The sequence below is a fragment of the Harpia harpyja genome, chromosome 14 (assembly GCF_026419915.1).
Source record: "Harpia harpyja isolate bHarHar1 chromosome 14, bHarHar1 primary haplotype, whole genome shotgun sequence".
NCBI lineage: Eukaryota > Metazoa > Chordata > Aves > Accipitriformes > Accipitridae > Harpia > Harpia harpyja.
Genome location: NC_068953.1, coordinates 33,500,163 through 33,520,458, shown reverse-complemented (window position 1 = coordinate 33,520,458; position 20,296 = coordinate 33,500,163). Strand labels below are relative to the sequence as shown.

The 20,296-nt window shown below is 37.4% G+C and overlaps 1 protein-coding gene across 5 annotated transcripts in view; it reads left to right on the top strand.

The window, feature by feature from the left end:
- OTUD7A (OTU deubiquitinase 7A) overlaps positions 1 to 20,296 on the top strand; it is a 152,854-nt gene that overhangs the window by 121,064 nt on the left and 11,494 nt on the right. For all 5 annotated transcript variants that reach the window (XM_052808297.1, XM_052808299.1, XM_052808300.1 and 2 more), the window contains 5 exons: positions 334 to 446; positions 10,322 to 10,449; positions 11,311 to 11,460; positions 17,915 to 18,029; positions 18,276 to 18,360. In XM_052808297.1, coding sequence (XP_052664257.1) covers positions 334 to 446; positions 10,322 to 10,449; positions 11,311 to 11,460; positions 17,915 to 18,029; positions 18,276 to 18,360 — 591 coding nt within the window. The remainder of the gene's footprint in view (positions 1 to 333; positions 447 to 10,321; positions 10,450 to 11,310; positions 11,461 to 17,914; positions 18,030 to 18,275; positions 18,361 to 20,296) is intronic.

Sequence of the window (20,296 nt, the reverse complement as noted above, 5' to 3'; positions counted from 1 at the left end):
AAACCTCCAGAAATGGGCAGTAAAGCATGCTAACCATGGTTGCAAGGAATTCATATGGGTACGAATAACTGGATCTCCAGTAGTGGAGCACTGTGTTAGCAGCAGCAGACCCACATCCAGAAATGTAATCCAGCGTACAGTTAGTGGTTTAGATCTTTTTCTAATAAGTTAATATTCTTTCACTTGAACAGAAATGTTGAACCATTAATGGTCCAAGATATTAAACTGTGTCAGGTATGAAGCTCAAAATAAGTTAGTCATAAATACTACCACAGAACTCTGCTTACATTTTGTACCAGCATAATCATAAAGGTATTTCATTCTCTCCCATAGTCAGGTTTAGTGTATACAGAAGAAGAATGGGAACGGGAGTGGAATGAACTACTTAAACTGGCATCAAGTGAGCCTCGTACACATTTCAGCAAAAATGGAGGCACTGGTGGTAGGTAAGTTTAGAGTATGACAAAATCTTTTCGTTTTTGTTCTTAGTAGGAAGACAATACAGTACAAATTAATGCAGATGTCTATAGGACCATCAAACTGCCTTTTCAACTGGTTGCAATTTTTTTGCATGGTAAAATATAATTACCTAAACATCCCATTATAATATTTAGCATTCTGCTTAAGTTTCCTTATACAGTTACCACACTAACTTGAGGTTACTTTGCATCCAAAAAAGTCTGGATTTCATAAATCCTAATTTCTTGGTTTCTGGAGCAAGCATGTTGGCAATACCATTAGCTTCAAGGAGATGAAGTGCCTTGTCTCACTGAAGATACATAGCTTTTCGTTTGAGGAAGAGGTGGCAGAAAGGTAGCCACTGCTCAGATATTTTCACTAAAACATGGAATGACTGAATAACATCACATCTTCTAATAGCATTCTAGAAGAAAGTAATTTGTGCCCAGGTATCACCTTTTCTGTGCTTTAGCACAGCTTTAATGCCATCTTCTCATACTCATACATTTATTTCAGTAATTTTTGCTTTTGCTTTTTTGCTTTGTAGTTCAAACAGAAAATCTTCAGAGAGATCTTTTTTGAGGGCAAGTCACCAAGTAACTCTTCACATTTTCTACTTTTAAAATGCTTTCCCCCTAAACGTACAGGGGGAAAAAAAGTAATATTTTTGGTATTAAACCTAAAGATTAAATATTTGGATGCAGTGTCTTTTTAAACAGAAAGTAGAATATCGAGTTATACTTTGTAGTCTCATGAAACCTTTCTGACAAATCATTATGCTACTTCAGTCTTTGAACAGTTATAAAAAACTTTATCTAAAAATTACGATAATTAATATTGCACTGATAGAAACAGTTGCCCTTTCTTTGACCATTCAAGCTTTTATTAAACCCATGCAACATAAATAGTGCTCTCAAATGCAAGGATTATATAAGAATTGTAGGGGGGGGTATTTCAAATTAAACTGATTCACTATCATCCTAGTAAAGTTTGATGTTGCTGGAAGGTTCTACATAGGCTATGTCTGTATTTGTAAGAACCGCATCAGATTCTTTTCTTACCTAATTTCATATCTGTTTATCTAGATTGATTCTGTAAGAGTATGGCTGATTGCAGCTACTTTGATTACATTCTGCAGAAGTTGCAATGTTTGCCAGTTACTACGCAGTGCTAACAGGCAAGCAAGAAAAGAGTGTGTTTTCTTGAAGACCAGCTTAGTATGCATGTTTAATCTTTGTGTAATAGTCAATTAGTAGCATTTCAGTCAATTTGTTTATTATAAGCAGTACCAGAAAATTTGATGGTGGCAGCGAAAAAACGCAGTACTGTCTACTTTACTGCCAGCATGTGTTGAGTTTAGATGTTCAGAAGCTATTGGGAAAAAAATGGATAGAAACATATTTGTGAAAAAGTTTGGGATGAAATAGCATCTACAACATTTAAATACCCCTGACCCACATACAGGGTCTGCTTTAAATAGCTGTTATGATAAACCGTCCCTCACTTTCAGTGCAATTGTTCCCAAAATACAGAATTATTGACCAGCCTTAACAATGCAGAAACTTTAGGTTATGTGTCTAGTGTTTATCACTAAAAATATTTAGTGTTTGTTTACTCAGTGCATGTTTTTCTCTAGCTACTGTTTCCCTTGGAGAAAATTGCATGTGGTGATAAGTAAATTGACAAAATAGGGCATACAACACAATGAGAGTAATAAAGTCTTAAGGAAATACTATCTGGGCTTTGAAAGAATATTACATTTTCCTTTAAACCCTGTGATGTCAAGGATAGGTAATTCTACTAATGCAGGAGGACATTGTTTAGAAAATTGTCAGCCATAATGTGTCTCATTTTCTTTATTTTGAGGCAAAAAAAAAAAAATTGGTTTTCATTTTAGTCTCTAGTTTGTTGCCTATGTTTGTAAATATTTTCCTGTTGATACGCTTTAGTCTTCTAATGAAGTTCAATTCACATTTCTGTTAAATTTGGCCATTCACCATCAATTTTCTCTGGCCTTATTCTGTCCGTTTCATTCTCTACATTTCACGTACTATATAATTTCAATATCTACCAGTCAGAGATGTCCTCCAATGTTGTATTTGCCAGTCAATCAACCATCTTTACCTTTAGTTCCCAGATACTTAAACAGGGAGTATCACTATTACATAAAGAATTAATTTAAATTGTTTTTAATGTTTTCATCATGGTTTGCATTTATCTTTTTGCAAATCAAAACAAAGTAAGGATAAATAGACAACAGTTAATTTTTCCTTTAAAATAGTGAAAGAGGAATCAGGCAAGAAACTTAGCCTATTAAACATGTGAATATGTATTTCTCTTTACAATCATTCCAAAGACAGAATGAATGTGACAGAATGAATTACTTTCTCAGTTTAATGTACCCATGTTCAAAATAGGGCCCTTGAGAAGGAAAAGGGGTATCAAAATAGCATTTTTGATATGGGGTATATTACATTCTCTAGTTAGGTACTATATTAAGAAAGCTTGCAAATTAGTCTTTGAGTTGTAGATGAGATGTTCTCCTTTGGTGTCAGAATTAGCTAAAGCATCAGAAGTTGTATCTGCTTCAAAAGAATTCAGTGACAAGCCTAAGTCTGGAATTATGCTGCCTCATTCACCTGCAAGTTCCTTTTAGTTATTTTTCAGAGTGAACTACATGCAAAGGAGATCAGTAATTGTTGCTAAACCTCCAAAGACGACTTCTTTGAGAGCACTCTTGTTCTGAGGCTTGGAAGTTGGCTAAAAAGAAAAAGATGAAGGGAACACAGAAAAACCTGGTTCTTAAGTTCTTGTTTCCAACATGTAAAATCCTTCAAGCACTAAAGCAGAGCAAACTAATTAACTACAAAGGAGATTCTTGTTTTGAAAGAGAGTTGCACATCTTCCTATAAATGTGAAAAATAAATTTCAGACTAACATAATCGTTTCATTTATCTTCATTTACAAGCAAAACCAGGGGTACTGAATTGAAGCAACTGCTTTGAAAAAAGGAAGATGTCTAGTACCCTGTTTTTGTTAAGAACTTAACTATTGCAATCCTGCTAATGAGAAAATTCCAACCCATTCGTTCATTTTGCAGACTACTGTCAGTCAGAGATTTCAAAGCCTGTTCTAGTGCTAGATTGAATATCACTGTTGTTATTCACTTCTTGAAAACCTAGTAGAGCTGAAAGCAAGATGTCGTGTTGTGTCGTGGTGTGAGCTAATACAGATTTTGAAAGTGGATGGTATTCTTATTTAGTATTAACTGTCACCTTCTAGCTAGCTGTCTCATATGCTTTTGGCACTATCTTATTAATAAAGTCAAGTGATTTTAAATGGGGAAGAAGGGAGGGAATATTGCTGTAATCTTCGTATGTGTCATTAGAGTTTTATTTAAGGCAGAAAACCAGAACATTTAAATAGGAAGTCCCTCTCAAATGCATGTGATCTCTGAGGTTTCGGACTTGGCTAGGTATTCAGAGTATTTCAACATAGAATTCTTCATACAAAACTACTGTGTCCATCAAAGACCCTCATCTTGTAGAGAATTTAGATCATTCAACAAAGACATGGCTTTAAACCTATTTTAATTTGGTCTGGTTGTCTGTTATAGGAGTGCTGTTCCTTTTCAACTTTTCAGTATATGTGGCAATTATAGGGTGCAGATAGAAAAAGATTCATTATAACAGTGTAGCTTTTCCTTATTAGCTGAAGTTTCTGACAGCTAATAAATCTTTTCATCTGGCCTATTTTCAGTTGATGTAAATTGTACTTAAGCCAAATGCAGCCTGGAAATAATCAAATTGCCATGGTGATTCAAATATACTAGTTCAGACAGCCCTTCAGATCTGAAAACATTGGATATCCCACAGACTCTAGAAAAGAGATAAAATTCAAGGCAAAGGAGGGATCAGAATTATGTCATATTAAAATTAAGTACTAGTACCTACATAGTGATTGGGTTTTTCCTTATTTAACAAGTTTTTGTTGAATTAAAGATATTTCCTATATGACAGATGGTTGCATCTCACATGCCAAAGACGATGTTTTACACAAAAGCATGCATTCCCACAATTAAATACAAAATAACATTCAAACCAAAATTACCGAGGAAAAGTTGATTTAGGTTTTCTCTTTTATTATATGCCTTCAGAACTGCTTCTTATGTATTGTTTTCCCTGAGAAAAAAAGTATTGGTATTTTTAAAGACTAAGAAATAAAAATTGGAACTCGAAACATTCACATTCTGTATCTCCTTTAGTCAATGCAGTATACCTTTTTTTTTTCTCCCCTGAAGAAAAAGAAAATGTCCCACTACTGTGCAATTTTTTGTGTTTGAGTTGAAGCTAATTGCTGAAATACTGTATAAGGAAATCAACAGATAGGTTCCTACACCTACCTACAGCAGAAATTTGTACTTGCTAGTAAGCTGCAGCTGTGGTGTATGTTGGTTTTAATTTTGGGATTCTTAAGCAGGGAAAGAAAAGGTTTCAGAAATGGAATAGTGGCAGACTGAGACATGAACTCAGATTTCATTCTGGTCTCATGCTTGTACCTAATCACCAGGTTGAAGAACTTGATACTTGTCATGTTGTTTCAGTACATCTCAACTGTCTGCAGGCGTAGGTCTCTTGCGCTGCATGAATCCTGAAACTTAATCTAAACTTGGAATAGCTGTTACAAGTCTGTTGGACAAACTGAGAATCTGAAGCGTATGTATGGGAAAGAACAGCAAGGTTACCATAGGGAGCTGTTTAGAAGGAAATCCAAGGATGTGATAACAGATCTTGCTCAGTGTTTACAGGCAAAACAGAGGAACAGACAGCAGATAGCCACGTGGAACAGCAGAGTAGGTGACTTTCCCATTTCAGCTTTTTGAGGTTTTTTCATTACTGGCTGCAGTACAAATTGGATTTTCCATAACAGAGAGAATATCTTTGGAGTGCTGAGTAGGTGTCCACTCTGTGAGTGAGACTGAGATTTTTAAATTTTTTTTCCTTTTTTTTAATTTGTTCTTACAATCAAGATAAATTATTTAGTCAGAGTGCCCTGGTTGAGCAGGATTCTGCAATGCAGATTTATATGCTCTTAAATATGTGGATTTCATTATTTAAAAATTAACTTTACATGAACAGAGGAATTAATTTCAGTTTCCTAAATTTCCTTTGTCTCCTTGTTATATTGACAAAATCATTTTGTTTACAATTTTCATGGCCATGTAGTTAGCATAAATAAAGGACTGTGAGAAAAAAGTGGAATGGTAAGTGGATCAAAGGATGTGGCAGGTTGCTATGGATACTTGTTAATGATGATTTTTCATTCTCATTAATCTTTAGGAAAATTTGTACTGAATCCTCAGCAGTAGCACTGAAATAATATAAGATGGCCCACATGAATTACTGGCAATGATGAAATAAAATTGAACATTGAAAAGGTTTCCCAGAGAGGCTGTGAAGTCTTCGTCCTTGGAGATACTCAAAAGTTGTCTGGACATGGTGCTGGGCAACTGGCTCTAGGTGGCCCTACTTGAACAGGGGCGTTGGACAAGGTCACCTCCAGAGGTCCCTTCCAACCTCAACCACTCTGTGATTCTGTGAAAATAAGCAATGGAAAACAGATGTGTAATAGAAGAGAAGGATTTGAAATGTGTGAATATGTTCATAAATAGTGAATCAAGCAACTTGGTGATGTGATATTGAAGAGTAAAAAAGCCCAGTGAAAGTTTGAACTTCATGTGCAGTCAGACTTGCCATTAGCTGACCAAAGGGATAAAGGTCTTTCTAATACAGCTGCATCTGGAATATGCCTTTCACTTCTAGAAACCTCATTAACTAGGAGATGAGGAATAATTAGAGGATTTGAAGAAAAACTTTAGGACTGATAGTCTGGAAATCCTAATGTGAGAAAATAGCTGGAAATCTTTGTGGTATATTGTCTTGCCAATAACATGATTCTTCTAACTTCCTTTGGGCTAACAAATTACTCTGAGGGTGACATAATGGAGTGCAAATGCTGAAAAGCTATCGCAGCCAACAATGGAGAAGAATTCAGTAAGGAATATGAGAGGAAATTATGAAATGGGAAATTTAGTTTGAACATCAGGAAAAATTTGCTGACAAGTTTGGGTAACAGGAAGAGGGATACAGGGAAGGATTGGTATCTCATTGCTTTGTCAGAGAATTTGTCCCCTGCATCATCCTACTATTAATAATTTCCATCCTGCTGTGGTCCTAGGTTGGGATGAAAGATTTTAATGTAAAGTTCCAGGGATGGGCTGGATGCCATCAGACCTGTGAGAAGGTTACTGTATTTGTCCCACATATTCTAGAGCAGTGCCCATACAGATAATGAAAATTAATGACAGTTAATTATGGAAGTTTTCTGCACACCTAATAACAGGACGACTGCTGCCTTCATTTAAGAGTGTGCCTAGGTTATGTTGCCCACCTTTATTTGTCATGTCTCACAGAAGCTGTGCTCTGTGTGGATTATACTTTTAAGTGGCACTCAGCTATGAATTATCATCTTTACTTTTGTCTGCTTCCCACAACCCTACCATTTTTCAGTCTTCTTCCATATAGTGTGTTTATTTCTGTCTTCTAGGCAGAGGCAAAGTTTTAAAATGTGATAGTGACATTAATGACATTAAACTAGAAAAATAGGAAAGGAGGTAACTGAAACCAAAAATTCTATAAAATGCTTATGAAGTCATAGAAGGTCTTGGAAGTGTTCAGCTAGAGAAGTGGGGAATTTAACAGATTTATTCTTGCAGTCCAGATAAAAGAATGATCTGTTTCATAAATGATTGACTTTATAGGTTAGCTTTCCAAAGGTGCTGGGCATTTCCGTTTCCTGGAAGATTGTGGGGCTGATCTGAAGCATACTGATGCTAGTTGGAAAACCTTTTTTTTTTTTTTTTTTTAAATTTTGTCACTCAATTTTATGTCAGGTTTTCAGTCTTACCTTTTTGGGGGGAAAAGTACCACATTGCATTTAGTGATCAACAGAATATCCCTAGAAGTTAGTAGCACATGTTCTTTAACATTAAGTTTCTCTCTTATTGCTGTCAAAAGTTTTGAGCCATGAAACGTGTAATTGTGCATTTTGGAAGCTTTTCAGTAAGAGAGAACATTTAAAACAAACTTAGCAACTGTGTTTGTACATTCACGCATGAAGAAAAAGTTTATTTGAAATTTGCATAGGTTGGGAAAATAAGACTAATGTATTCAGATGAATAGGATAGCACAAGTGTATTTTAAGGAACTTCAGGATTTTAGTCCATAGATTATATTCTAAGGATTTGCCTCTCTATATGTATGTGATGGTTTAATGCTATTGATTTGTGGTGTTAAATTTGAATTTCTGACACTTGATGCTATTGGGAATGGATGTATAGGCTGTAGATGAACCTTACAGGGACTGGTTGCCGGGGTGCTTTGTAACTTTTTAGTACTGACATGAAAAAATTACAAATCTTGCTCTGTGTTGTACACATTTTTGGCTTTCTGCTGTGTCTTATCTCTGTGTTCTTCTAGGTAGTAGTAATTATGTAATCTAACATGAGTTTTCTCTGATATTCCTGTTGCAACCAGATGTCTTTTCTAATAGACATCCTGTTATTCATTTTTTCTTTGTCTTCTGTCATTGCTTATGTCTTTCAGACATCAGATTATGAATAGAACAGAAACTGCCGCAACCATCCCAGATAGGACTGGGATAGCTCGGTCTCATTTTTTTTTAAACATATTGTGCGTACTTGTCTTTGTCAAATTCTTTCAATAGGTAATTTATTCATTTTGGCCACGTTTGAAATTCAGGACTAATTATCATGGTTTTGACACAATACATCATACTGTCAGGATATTACCACTTAATACCCATGTTTTGGAGAACTACATGTTGAAAGGCATTTTCACCAAGTAAGGATAATTGTCATGGTTTAACCCCAGCCAGCAGCTAAGTGCCACGCAGCCACTCACTCACTCTCCCCCCCCCAGTGGGGTGGGGGGAGAAAATTGGGAAAAGAAGTAAAACTCGTGGGTTGAGATAAGAATGGTTTAATAGAACAGAAAAGAAGAAATGAATAATGGTAATGATAACACTAATAAAATGACAACAGCAATAATAAAAGGATTGAAATGATGCACAGTGCAATTGCTCACCACCCGCCAACCGACACCCAGTTAGTCTGCGAGCCGCAATCCCCCCACCCCCACTCCCCCCAGTTTCTATACTAGATGTGACATCACACAGTATGGAATACCCCCTTGGCCAGTTTGGGTCAGCTGCCCTGGCTGTGTCCTGTGCCAACTTCTTGTGCCCCTCCAGCTTTCTCGCTGGCTGGGCATGAGAAGCTGAAAAATCCTTGACTTGAGACTAAACATTACTTAGCAACAACTGAAAACATCAGTGTTATCAACATTCTTCTCATACTGAACTCAAAACATAGCACTATACCAGCTACTAGGAAGACTGAAAAGACTAGACCAGCTGAAACCAGGACAATAATGAATTTAATAAATTTTTTTCCAAGATATATATTCTTTAACGGTATCAACAGTTCAAAAGGAAAAAACAACTCTTCAGAGTACGAAAGAGTCTTCAAGTGCTCAAATTGTCTTCCAATTATATTTTACACTGATTTTTTATTTTTTTTAAAATTCCTTCCAAGAACAGCACTTTTTTGTCTTTGTCTTAAATTACTTGCTCATTGTGGAGCTGGTTGAGAATTAACTCTCTTTAGACCTGTGGAATACTGCTCAATTAAACATCTATTTTAACCTAAAAATGAAATCATCTCTTCACTTTTTGAAGTGCTCTGTATCTGCTCCAGCTAGATGAAGAGAATGGAAAGACTTTCATTAATTCCTGTGGTATTTGGATCAGACCTGTAGAAGGCCAACATAAACAAAAGACTTGGGTTTCTCCGTAGTGCTGTCTTACTGTTTGAATTTTATGTTCTGCTCTCCTACCATGTAAGATACTTGTATTGATTCTTTCTGTGTTTTCTGAAACACAAAGCTCCACTGGCAAAAATGCTTGGCCTTGTCTCACCTAACTACATCTTGACCTAGATTCCTTCTGTAGTCTGTAAAGACAAATGAGAATTTTCATCTCATCTCTGGGCAAATGCTTAAGAGGAGAGGGATGATCATATTCCAGATGTGCCTATCTTTTTTTTTATTTTATCTATAGAGGTGGTCAAGGTGAAATGCTTAGACTTCTGATTTTAGATGTCTGAAAATAGGTGAGATTCATCTCATTGGAAAATCTAATAGCAAAATGAATCTCCAGTTCCTTACATAGGTACCCCTCCTCATCTTAAAAAAAAAGTTTTGGTAATCATCAAAGAAAAAAAAGCTGACAACTTTGTAAGTTAAATTCCTCCTGCTCAAGCTGACATCAATATTTCTCACGTTGCCAAGGTAAACTCACCTGTATTTTGTTTAGCGGAACTAGAAAAACACTTACCTTTCATTGTAGAGTCTAGGTGGCAAGGGTGTCACATGAAATTATGATTTTTGTGACAAAAGCAGATTTACACCAGGAGCTTGGCTAAGAATTACCTTTTTTATTCCCATTAGGGTACCAAACAATATCAGAAAGTAATGAATTTTGTGGACTACTAAACTAGTGTGGAGTCTGCAAGTTAAAACATTTTCTCTGTTGCTATTATTTTATTTCCAAAAATACGTTTTCCTTTCCAGTTTCTCATCTATTTCAGTAATTGGAATATGTGTTTCAGAAGAGTGGGAATATGAGTGACAAGGAAGAAATAGCTGCTGCGATGTGTTGGTTCACTAAAGTTTCAATGGTTGGTTCAAGTTGGTTCAAAACGTTTCAATGCTGTGTCTTCCAGAGTTGATAATTCAGAAGATCCAGTGTATGAGAGCTTAGAAGAGTTCCATGTTTTTGTCTTAGCCCATATTTTGAGAAGACCTATTGTTGTAGTAGCAGACACAATGTTACGAGACTCAGGGGGAGAAGGTAAGAGTTTTTCATTAGAAATTTATGCACCTATGTAAACTGAATCAATTGTCAAACAAAAGACCCAACTGTAGCATATCTGAGTGTTTATGAGACAGCTGCTGCCTTTTTCTGAGAGGAAAAAAAAAAAAGAGCAGAATTATACTCAATCCATTTCTATTAGATAAAAGTAATAAATAAAGGATAATTATGTAAGTCTTGCTGAAAATCTGTTTATCCTAGATATTTACTATTAACTTAATAATCACCAAATTACAGAGCACAATACACTTCTTACTAGGTCTAGGTTAACAAGGTTCTAATTTTGCTGTGTTATTTTGATGCCCCATAAAACTCTGCATAAATCAATCTAATCTGACTTTGAAAAATTGAATTTTAACTGTGTATATCTTGGCTTTTTGTTTTTACTAACTCCTTTGCAGCCTCTCATTCAAAATTTTCCAGAATGTTATATACAGTTTGCACATGGGAGCACACAAATGTTAGTTCCACATGTGGAGCCAGCTGGACAGCTGTCTGAGCAGGACTTGAATGATGAAATTAATCTCTCTCACTTTTTACCATGAACTAATAGAATACTAATTAAGGATAGTATGTTGTTTAACTAAAGGGGAATGTTTGGTTGATTAAAGGGGGATTTTAAACACATGATGGAGTTTTACAGAAATTTACTTCCACAGGAAAGTGCTGGGTAATTGCAGTTTCCATTCAAATTGTGAACTACAAGTAATGGTAGTGATTACTTGTAGTAATTACCACTACTACAAGTAACGTTAGCACAATTGTTACATACAATAGAACCAAGATTATTGTCTGTTCTTTGACATAGTTTAAAAAAAAAAATCTCATTTTTCTTTACAGCATTTGCACCTATACCATTTGGAGGAATTTATTTACCACTTGAAGTTCTACCTAACAGATGCCATTGCTCACCTCTTGTGCTAGCCTATGATCAGGCCCATTTCTCTGCTCTTGTTTCCATGGAACAAAAAGATCAACAGAGAGAGCAAGGTATGCTATAAACACAGCAGCCCAAGGGTATATACTAAATGCAATGCACAAAGTACTTTCTTCTACCTGTAGGTATATTTATCTATTAGAAACGAAACAATATCCACTAAATTTTATTGCTGCGTTCTTAGGAGTTTAAGTGGTCTAATCACGAGACTGGGAGCCAAGAACTCTTCAGTCCTAATCCTTGTGCTATCACTGCTTTTGGCACTTAAACCTTTTCTGTCAGTTCCATATATGTAAATAGGTATAGTCATAGTTACCTACTGTGCTTCTGGGTTCTTGAAGGCCTTTGTTAATATGCATTGGTAAAGTGTTTAGAAGATTGTGAGTCGGATTACTATTGAAAACTCCTGTAATGGAAAAATACCTCTTCTAGTGTGCTAACGTACTTTTCACATTTAAAAACATGTAGTCGAAATGTTTCTGTCTTATCATCTTGCTGTATTCTGTTTTACTTCGGAACAGTGACAACAAAGTCTGACCAGATGTTTCTGTGTGAAGTTTGAGCTTCCTGGACGTGGGATTTGGAGTGACAAGAGCTTCAGGACTGGATTTGTTCTTGCATCAGTAGCCTAGGAGCTAGCTATAACTGCCCTTATTTGGAAGACCTGTTTGCTTAATAATAGAAAGCTGTGAGATGAATTCCTATCTGTCTTTGCTCCTTTTGTGGGGAAGTAAAAAGAGTTTTGCCAAAAACAGGGTGAGGCTTCAGAAAAATTCAGTGGAGTTTTGCTGTTAGGTATGAGTCCTCCTTTTTTTGCCTGATGACACTGCAGAGGTGTTTTAAATCCCTTACAAATGCATATACCTGTAAAGTAAACATGGAGTGTATGCTGGTTTTTGAGATCTCCTGAGTGAATTTCATTTAGTCCTCCTTCCTAGAGAGTAGTTTAGAGGCAACTAAATAGCCTTCATTTAATTTCCTAACCCTATTTGCATTTCATCTGGTTTTGGATGTATTGGGCATTTTCCATGCTTATGAGACAGTCAGCATGCTGTAGCTGTGCAATGTAGAGAGCAAGGTGTTCATTAAAATGATGCAAAGGAGGAAAGAAATACTCGAACAAGATTTTGTTGTAGACATCTTCGTGCAAGAATTTGACATCTAGTTAAGTCATCCTTGGAAGGAGCAAAGAGTTTTTTACATGAGGTTGTGAGAGATGGGAAACACTCTACAAAGGGTTGCATGTGGTATTGGCAAACTTTGTGCTGGTGAAGAGGAGACTGAATCATAAGACAGAAATGGAGAAAAAGGTTGATCTAGATGTCAGATATTCAATGGGAAAATCAATCCAGTCCAACGATTCAGCCTTCAGTGGCACATAGCTATTTCAGGGATTTGTAGTAGGTGCTTGGCAATAGGTCTGGCCTTTGCATTATACACTGGGACATTGCAGCTGCCTTCCAGCCCTCAATCTGTAGAAGAGCGGCCCTTAAGGAAAATGCTTTTCACATAGGAACCATTTCCAAAGCAGTACACTGAGGTATGATGTGAAACACCTTGTGAGAAATGAAAGTCTGCAAAGCAAATTCATACCATTTTAATACAGTAATGTGATATGAATGAAGACAAACTTTTGGAGAGCTTTTTTAAGGATACTGTTTCACTGTTGATGATTGCCAATGATACACTGCAGCCAGGACTGTAATGTCAGCATGCTCTTAAGTTAGCAGCTCCTGCATATACATCTATGTTACAAATTGTAGAGTTGTCGTCTTGTAGAACATGGCTCCGTGTCTTTGGTCTTGATCCTTTTTAGGTCTGAGTTCTGTTGGTGGTGAAACGACAATTTCTGGAGTAGGCAGAGTCCATTTCTTCCTTTCTAACAATTGGGATTGGAATAATATCAGTAGACTGACAGTAACCTCATTTATTTCAGGCATGTCTATCTGCCTTCATACAATACTTCATTATCACAGGTCTTACAAGAGTCTATGTGCATAAATAGTTTGATTGAATACACAGAACTTAACTCTGTCTACAATAACTTTGCAGATAGGGTAACCACCACGCACCAAACCTTTTGCTGTTGTGGCATCCTCTAAGTGACAGGATTGACGAAAGGTAGTGAGGGAAACTACTGTTCAGCTGCTCCGACCCTACCTCTCAGTATGTGTTAAAGTATTCAGTGGTGCCACCTACTGAAATATTCCTAATATTACAAGCCGGGTATTCCTGTTAATTACACACTGCAAGATCTTGGGTTTGATAACAAGGTCATACATTCGATTTCTTCCACAAGTGCTGGCAATAATGTTTAATATACTTCTTGTGGTTAGAAGCTGTCTTTCTGTAGGATTTTCCTACACATGCAGTCACACAGGAAAGGTACTGGGAGAGAAAAAGCTACCAAATATCCAGCACAGCATCAGTAACATTAAATATTGGCTTTGTTCATGTATAAGTTCATCCAGGTTAATTACAAGGGTTGTTGAATCAAAATAATATTTGTTTTGTATGATCCGATTTTACATGTTTTACTGCAGGGCCTTGAACACACAGGCTTCAATTCTGTGGAGCAGCAGAGAGCACTTGGCATTAAGTTGGTGATGAAGGGAATGCTTTAGCTTTCAGCTGCCAGGCTGGTTGCTGTTAGAGACTGCAGCAGTCTAACAGCAACCACAGCATTGCTATTGTTCTTCCAATGCTGTGACAAGAAATAGATTGGCACAAGGATGCTCTAATAATGCCTATATTTTGTACTTGTCAGCATAGAGATGTTGGCAGCTTTGGCACAGAGGAAGGGAGAGCCACAATTGTTAGAGTCAGAAAAGAACGGCACAGGTGCTACACAGTACATGGCCAGATTTTGAACTATCAGAATGTAGCTGAGAGCTCTACAACTTCTTAAAAGGAGCATTTCTGACAGCCAGGCCATTCACAACTCATAGGTTTTATACTCCAACCATGTAACCAGATGTCAGGAGCAGCATCTGAAGCTGTCTGAACTATTGCATGCACATACATACATGTTGAAGCTGCTGAGAAGCTGTCTTGTGGAGGAGACAGTATGTCCTATATTTGTGAAATATGTGTGGTCAAGTAAATGCTGATGTGAACGCCTGAAGTTCTGCTTTGGCATATAGTTGTTTATCAGATCATTTTGAGCACTACTATAAATGTATATAAAGAGAGAAAACATGCTAACATCCTCTCGTCTAGAGAGGATTTAAAACACATTTTGACACATCTTTTCACCAGCACATAGCTGGCATTCTCATGGTTACTGAAGGCCCTCTTGTTTTGAAATCCACAACGTCTGATTAAAAATCTGTGAATACTTCTGTATTCATGCAGACTATATTTGTGCAGGTGTTTTGTATCTTTGTTCATAGAAAATAAAGACCAGCTCTCAACTGCCCCTAAGACTGCTTCATTGAACTTAGAGCTTCCCACAGTCCCATGCTTTGACAGTCAATCAGCAGTGAAATGGCTGCCCACAATCAGTTTGCAGTAATGAGTGTGAGAGGTGTGACAGTGGTTTTTAAGAGCAGTATGTCAGTATCTATGTCAGCATTTTATTTTACTAGTATTTTCAGAAATAGTTAAAGTGTTCTTCTCTATAGAAGATTAATAATGACATTTGAGGCATGAAGATGAGTGCTGGGAAACATTGTGACTTCACAGAAGGCAATACACCCAACTGAGGAATGGCATGGAAGTCCTCGTTGTATGTCTCAAAACTGCAGTGGACAAAGTAGCTGGTGTTACTTTTGATGTATCCTATCTGTTGGCATTAGGACTTGTAGACTGAGTTTCAAATAGTGTGGTTTCAGCTACAGAGCATCCAAAACCAAGTGTAACCAAACTACCTCACCAAAGTTGCAAACTCTGCTGTGACTGGGCATCAGGAAGGTGCTACAATCTGTTGGGTTTGCTTTAGAAATGAATGTGATGGATCCTGCTTGCAGTCCTAACACTAAAATACTTTTCTGTCAGGAAAAGTGGGGAAATCCTACAAGAAACCCCAGCTATCAAACAGAATACCCCAAGAGAGAGGAAAACTCTTGCAGTGAAGGTAGAACTTTAAAACTCCATTACTTTAGCAGATACTTTTTGCATGAAGATGGTAGAGCTTCATACAACTTCAGACTATCCCTTAGAATGAGTATACAGTTTCCATTCAACTCAGAGTTTGAAAAATAATAGTCAACAAATTTCTGTGTGAAGAAGGAGACAGTATGTGTCAGAATGTGTACATTAGTTAAGAGAACAGTGACATGCTATGGACAGTCAGCTCTAAGCTTTGTTTTGTACTTCGATATTAAGATTTCAATAAAATTGAATATCACTAAACATTTTTAATAGGTGTATTTTCAGTATCAGTAGAAACAGACAGCTTTAAAAAGGATTCCTTTAAAATTTGTTTATAAAAATGATTATTTATTGAACTATATGAAAACTAGTTAGTTTCAATCTGTCCTTAGAAAAGAAACTCAAATTTACTTTTTGAGGTTTATATCCCAAAGAGAGTGATTCAACTCTTGGTGACAGTTCTTTGGTCCACACTTCCCAACATCACCTGCCTCAGGATCACATTCCCAGTTCGCTACCAGGCTGTACCTGTAAGGTCAGGTACTACCAGAAGTGGAAGTGGTGTGTTGTAAACTTATAATGCTGGTCTTTTCTAAGTTGCCTTCTTCCTTTAAACAGCTGATACATTGCATTGTAAGGTCAGTTGTAAATCCAGTCAGTACCTGCTAGTAATTCAGTTAATTGGAGAGTATGTGTTTTCCTTGGGAAACATGATCAGTTAATTGTGTTCTCAGTTATTCCCGCCCCTTTGATGCAATAATTTCATTGAATGCAGCAGGGTAAGCCCTCGTATTACACCAACGAGTGTTAAAAAGTGTGTTCAGTTGTCAACTCTGCTGTACATTTCTTATGTTCTTGTGCTTCAGGAGCTTGCTTTACAGTGTATTTTGAACTGTAGAGTTAGACTCTCTGCTACTTATTCTCATTGAGTTTTTTAAGGAGCTAAATTATCTTACAATATTAATTTCTGTGCTTGCATCTTACAGCGGTATCTGCAACTAAAGTTGATTAATCTCTAGCTGTTCTATACTATATTTGCAGTTAATATGGGGAAAATATTTCAAGAATTACCTACTATAAGCAGTAGGGGGCAACGTTTCCACAAAGTTTGTAGAGATTTGACCTTTTTATTTCCAGCCTGCAAAGATGAAAATACATATATACTTTCTGCAGTTGTCAAACTATCTGAATCAAATACTGGCTTCAACATGTTAATCTAAAATGCAGATTAAATTTCCTGCATTCTGGTAGGTGAGGAACAATATTTGACCAAAAATGCTGTACCTTTGTTTTGACAATGTATGTTTTTTGAACTGCAGAAAATATTATAAACAGCATATAACCAGTAAGTGCAATCAGTTTTCAATAATTCAGTGCCATGATGTTTGGGTGATTTCTCCAGGTTTCTTTGTCCCTTGGCTTTGCTGGAATGAATACCTAGGCAAAAGTCCTTAAGGATTCTAGTATAGAAAATTAAATTCCTTGATTGGTTGTCAGAGGAGCAGCAGTGACCTGCACCATGCTGAGGATCCCACCCAGTCCCTCAACACCTTTTTTTGTTTGTTTTTTTTCTGATGAAATGGAAGCAAATTGCTGGCTTTAATTAAAGCTGAGAGTGTTTTTCTCTTAGTTTCTTGCTGTTGATGAATGATAGACACTCTGTAAAATCAGAATGCAGTCCCTGCATGCTGAGTATAAAGCAGAGTCATTAAGATATGTGTCAGAAGGCAGAACCCTAGCAGAGAGGGGAAAGGACAGAAGAGTCCAAACAGCTAGACAGTAATGCTGGGATATAACAGCAGTAATGGTCATTTCACTACACTCAAGACAGGCCTCAAACTGACCTCTTAACCCATATATATGTTAATCTATGCTCCTCAATTATGTTAATTCACAGTTTGAGTCCAAAATTGCTGTAACTGCATTTTGCTTTGTTTCTTAATGCTGTTATCAATATATTTTTGTTTCTTTGACAGTGGAAAACAAAAAGGTACTAAACTGAAAAGACAAAATAATTAACAAGTATGTGCGTCTGTGTGAGACAGGCAGGAATATTTCAACTTCTTAGTGCTTTCTGCTATTCTAATGGCTCTGTCTCCAGGAAATGTTTATTGTGCATTACAGAATGGCAACCTTGTTCTCCCAGAGGTCTCCCCTCCTCCACAGGTGACTGTCTTTCACTCCATGAGCAATCAGTGTATTAACCTCTCCCTCTCCTCTTCTATTGCACAAACATCAAAATAGGGAAATGGAGCCCAATATAAATAATTTGTGGTGCTCTGGATGAGACAGTTCTGCAGCACACTCAAATTCTGCCCTCCTTCTTCAACCAGTTATGCTGCTTTTCACAGCTGAATCATTTTTTTAATTGTTTTTGTTCCCCCCACCAAAATCCTTGTTTCTTCTCTACTTTAGCGGTGATCCCTCTGACTGACTCTGAACACAAGTTACTGCCTTTGCACTTTGCGGTCGATCCTGGGAAAGACTGGGAGTGGGGAAAAGATGACAACGATAACACCAGACTGGCCAAGTAAGACCTTTCTGTAACTTTAGTGTTAAGCAGTAAAATGTCTTGAGCCATACCTGATTGAAGTATTGGGAGAACTGCTCACAGAGAGGGCTTTGTTCATGTTCTCTGGTTACATGGGAGAAGATGTGGGTGGGTCTCCAGCTGATGGTCACAATTCAGGCTGCTGTTACATCTCTCCCTGTTAAGAAGTATTGCTTTTTCTTTCAGGCTTTTTGACTGTTTGTTCCCTTCTTTTTTCATCCTTAGTTTGATTCTGTCTCTTGAGGCAAAGCTTAATCTTCTACACAGCTATATGAATGTAACATGGATACGCATACCATCTGAGACACGGGTAAGGTAAACTTCCACCTTGGTTTAAACAAGATGAGAGATACAAGGCACAACAGGGTGTTGTGTAGGGACTGGCCAGCTGCCTGGAAACACCTCAGTGTCCTAGCAGCAGGGACAAGTCACTCATGGCTCATTGTCATTACAATCAGGCTTATAGATTTGTCTAGTAGTTTTAATAACACAGTTGCTTTTAGATCTTTTGCAACTCGTACTCTTCTCTGAAATGTATTTTCTAGCTTAATCTTTCTGTTACTTATTTCAGTAGTTCGTGTAGTTCAGAAAAACCTTAAAAGAGACCTTTTCTCACCATTGTTTTCTCAGAACTTTGGCTTGCTCTCGTAATGCCACTGTTAGGTCACCAATCCCAAGTCCTTTCTCTTTCTGAGAATACATTTGCACCCCTGGACAGCTCCCAGTTTAGGGTGGCTGACAAAAGTCCACAGACTGGCACTGAACTGGAGCCTGGTTGTTTCAGAAAGCTCTTCTAGAACCATGCCCAGCTGACATCTAGTCAGCTGCAAATTTCTCTGCAAATTACATTGAATAGATTGAGGGGTTAGTCTGGAGGCAAAAGGTTGCTAGGAGAGGATGGAGGTGATTTAGACAGCCTACACAGATGGGATTTGAAAGGAGGAGCAGAACACAAAAGGAAAAAGCATTTAACATGCTGCAAGAGGGGAAACATCCATTTTTCTATGGTTTCTACAGTGGTAGCTACCACATCAGAAAAAGGAGAGGCAAAATGGTCCTGTAGTTGTAAGCTGTGAGCCTAAAACTTGTGGGACCTGGGTTACCTCCCCCTGCTTCACACTTGCCCCATGAGCATGGTCAGGTCACTTTAGCACTCATTTTCTCATTTGCCAAGTGGGGATAACAGCTCTGCTCCTGACTGGGTGGTGTAGTGCTCAGGGATTCCGGAGAGAGAGAGGACATTTAAGTACCCAGGGACAAGAAGTAGGTGTGCATTTCTATACTGGAAGTACATACATCTCCAGAGCTTTTTTTTTTTTTTCTCTTTCTCTGAATCATTATGGTTAGTTAAATGTTTCATATTTATATCTAGCAGATTTTAGCTTCATGGTGCCTGAAGGCAAGACTAAGTTTTGCAGGAGGAAATGAACAGAGCCACATTTTAAAGTATCCTAGGGTCCTCATGATTGCATTTTCAAGAAAGATGTTTTATCACCTTACCTAAAATATAAATTGGACCTCAGACTTCTGACACCAGTTTTATCTGCATTGTATTTCCAATAAGAATGAATATACCTCATTGTATTCCTCAGTCTGCTTGCTGAAGTTTAATATTTCAGGCAAGTTGTTTAGCTCTGGTGCATCGAACCTTTGATTTTCATGCACCAGAGACCTGAACAATGAAGAAATCAATTTAAATAAGTTGGTTGTTGAACATAATGAATTTTGAAGTATCACTACATACAGGTTTGTGTGCTGCATCCCCCTCACAGCTTTCAGCAGAACCTCATTTCCCTTCCATCACGATATTATCAGTTTCTTTCCGTGCTCTCTGTCTCCCCCCTGGCTGAGAGGCAGCCTGTATTGTAGATGCTTCCTAATGAATGGCTGATCTCTGTATGCTGGCCAGCCACTCAGCTGGTCAACACAAGCAGGGAGGTTGAGCTGCAGCCTTCCCCTCAACAGGAGCACTAACTCGCATCGCTCCATTATTCAGACACTGATTTTCACAGAGCCTCTGAATGACTGACCTCTGTTCTACAAATCTGCTTGAAATGAGCCAAAAGCTGCTGTAGGAACAAGCAAGATGTGTAGTCAGCACAGCCAAATAAGCTTTATTTGGTGAAGAAACAAGTCTAAAATGTCAGTGCATAAATTAAAAAGTACATTTAAAATCAGTGTTAAAATCTATGTTGGATTTGGGGTTGTTTTTGCACCAAGTCCCTGTATGAAGCTGATTTTGCTGT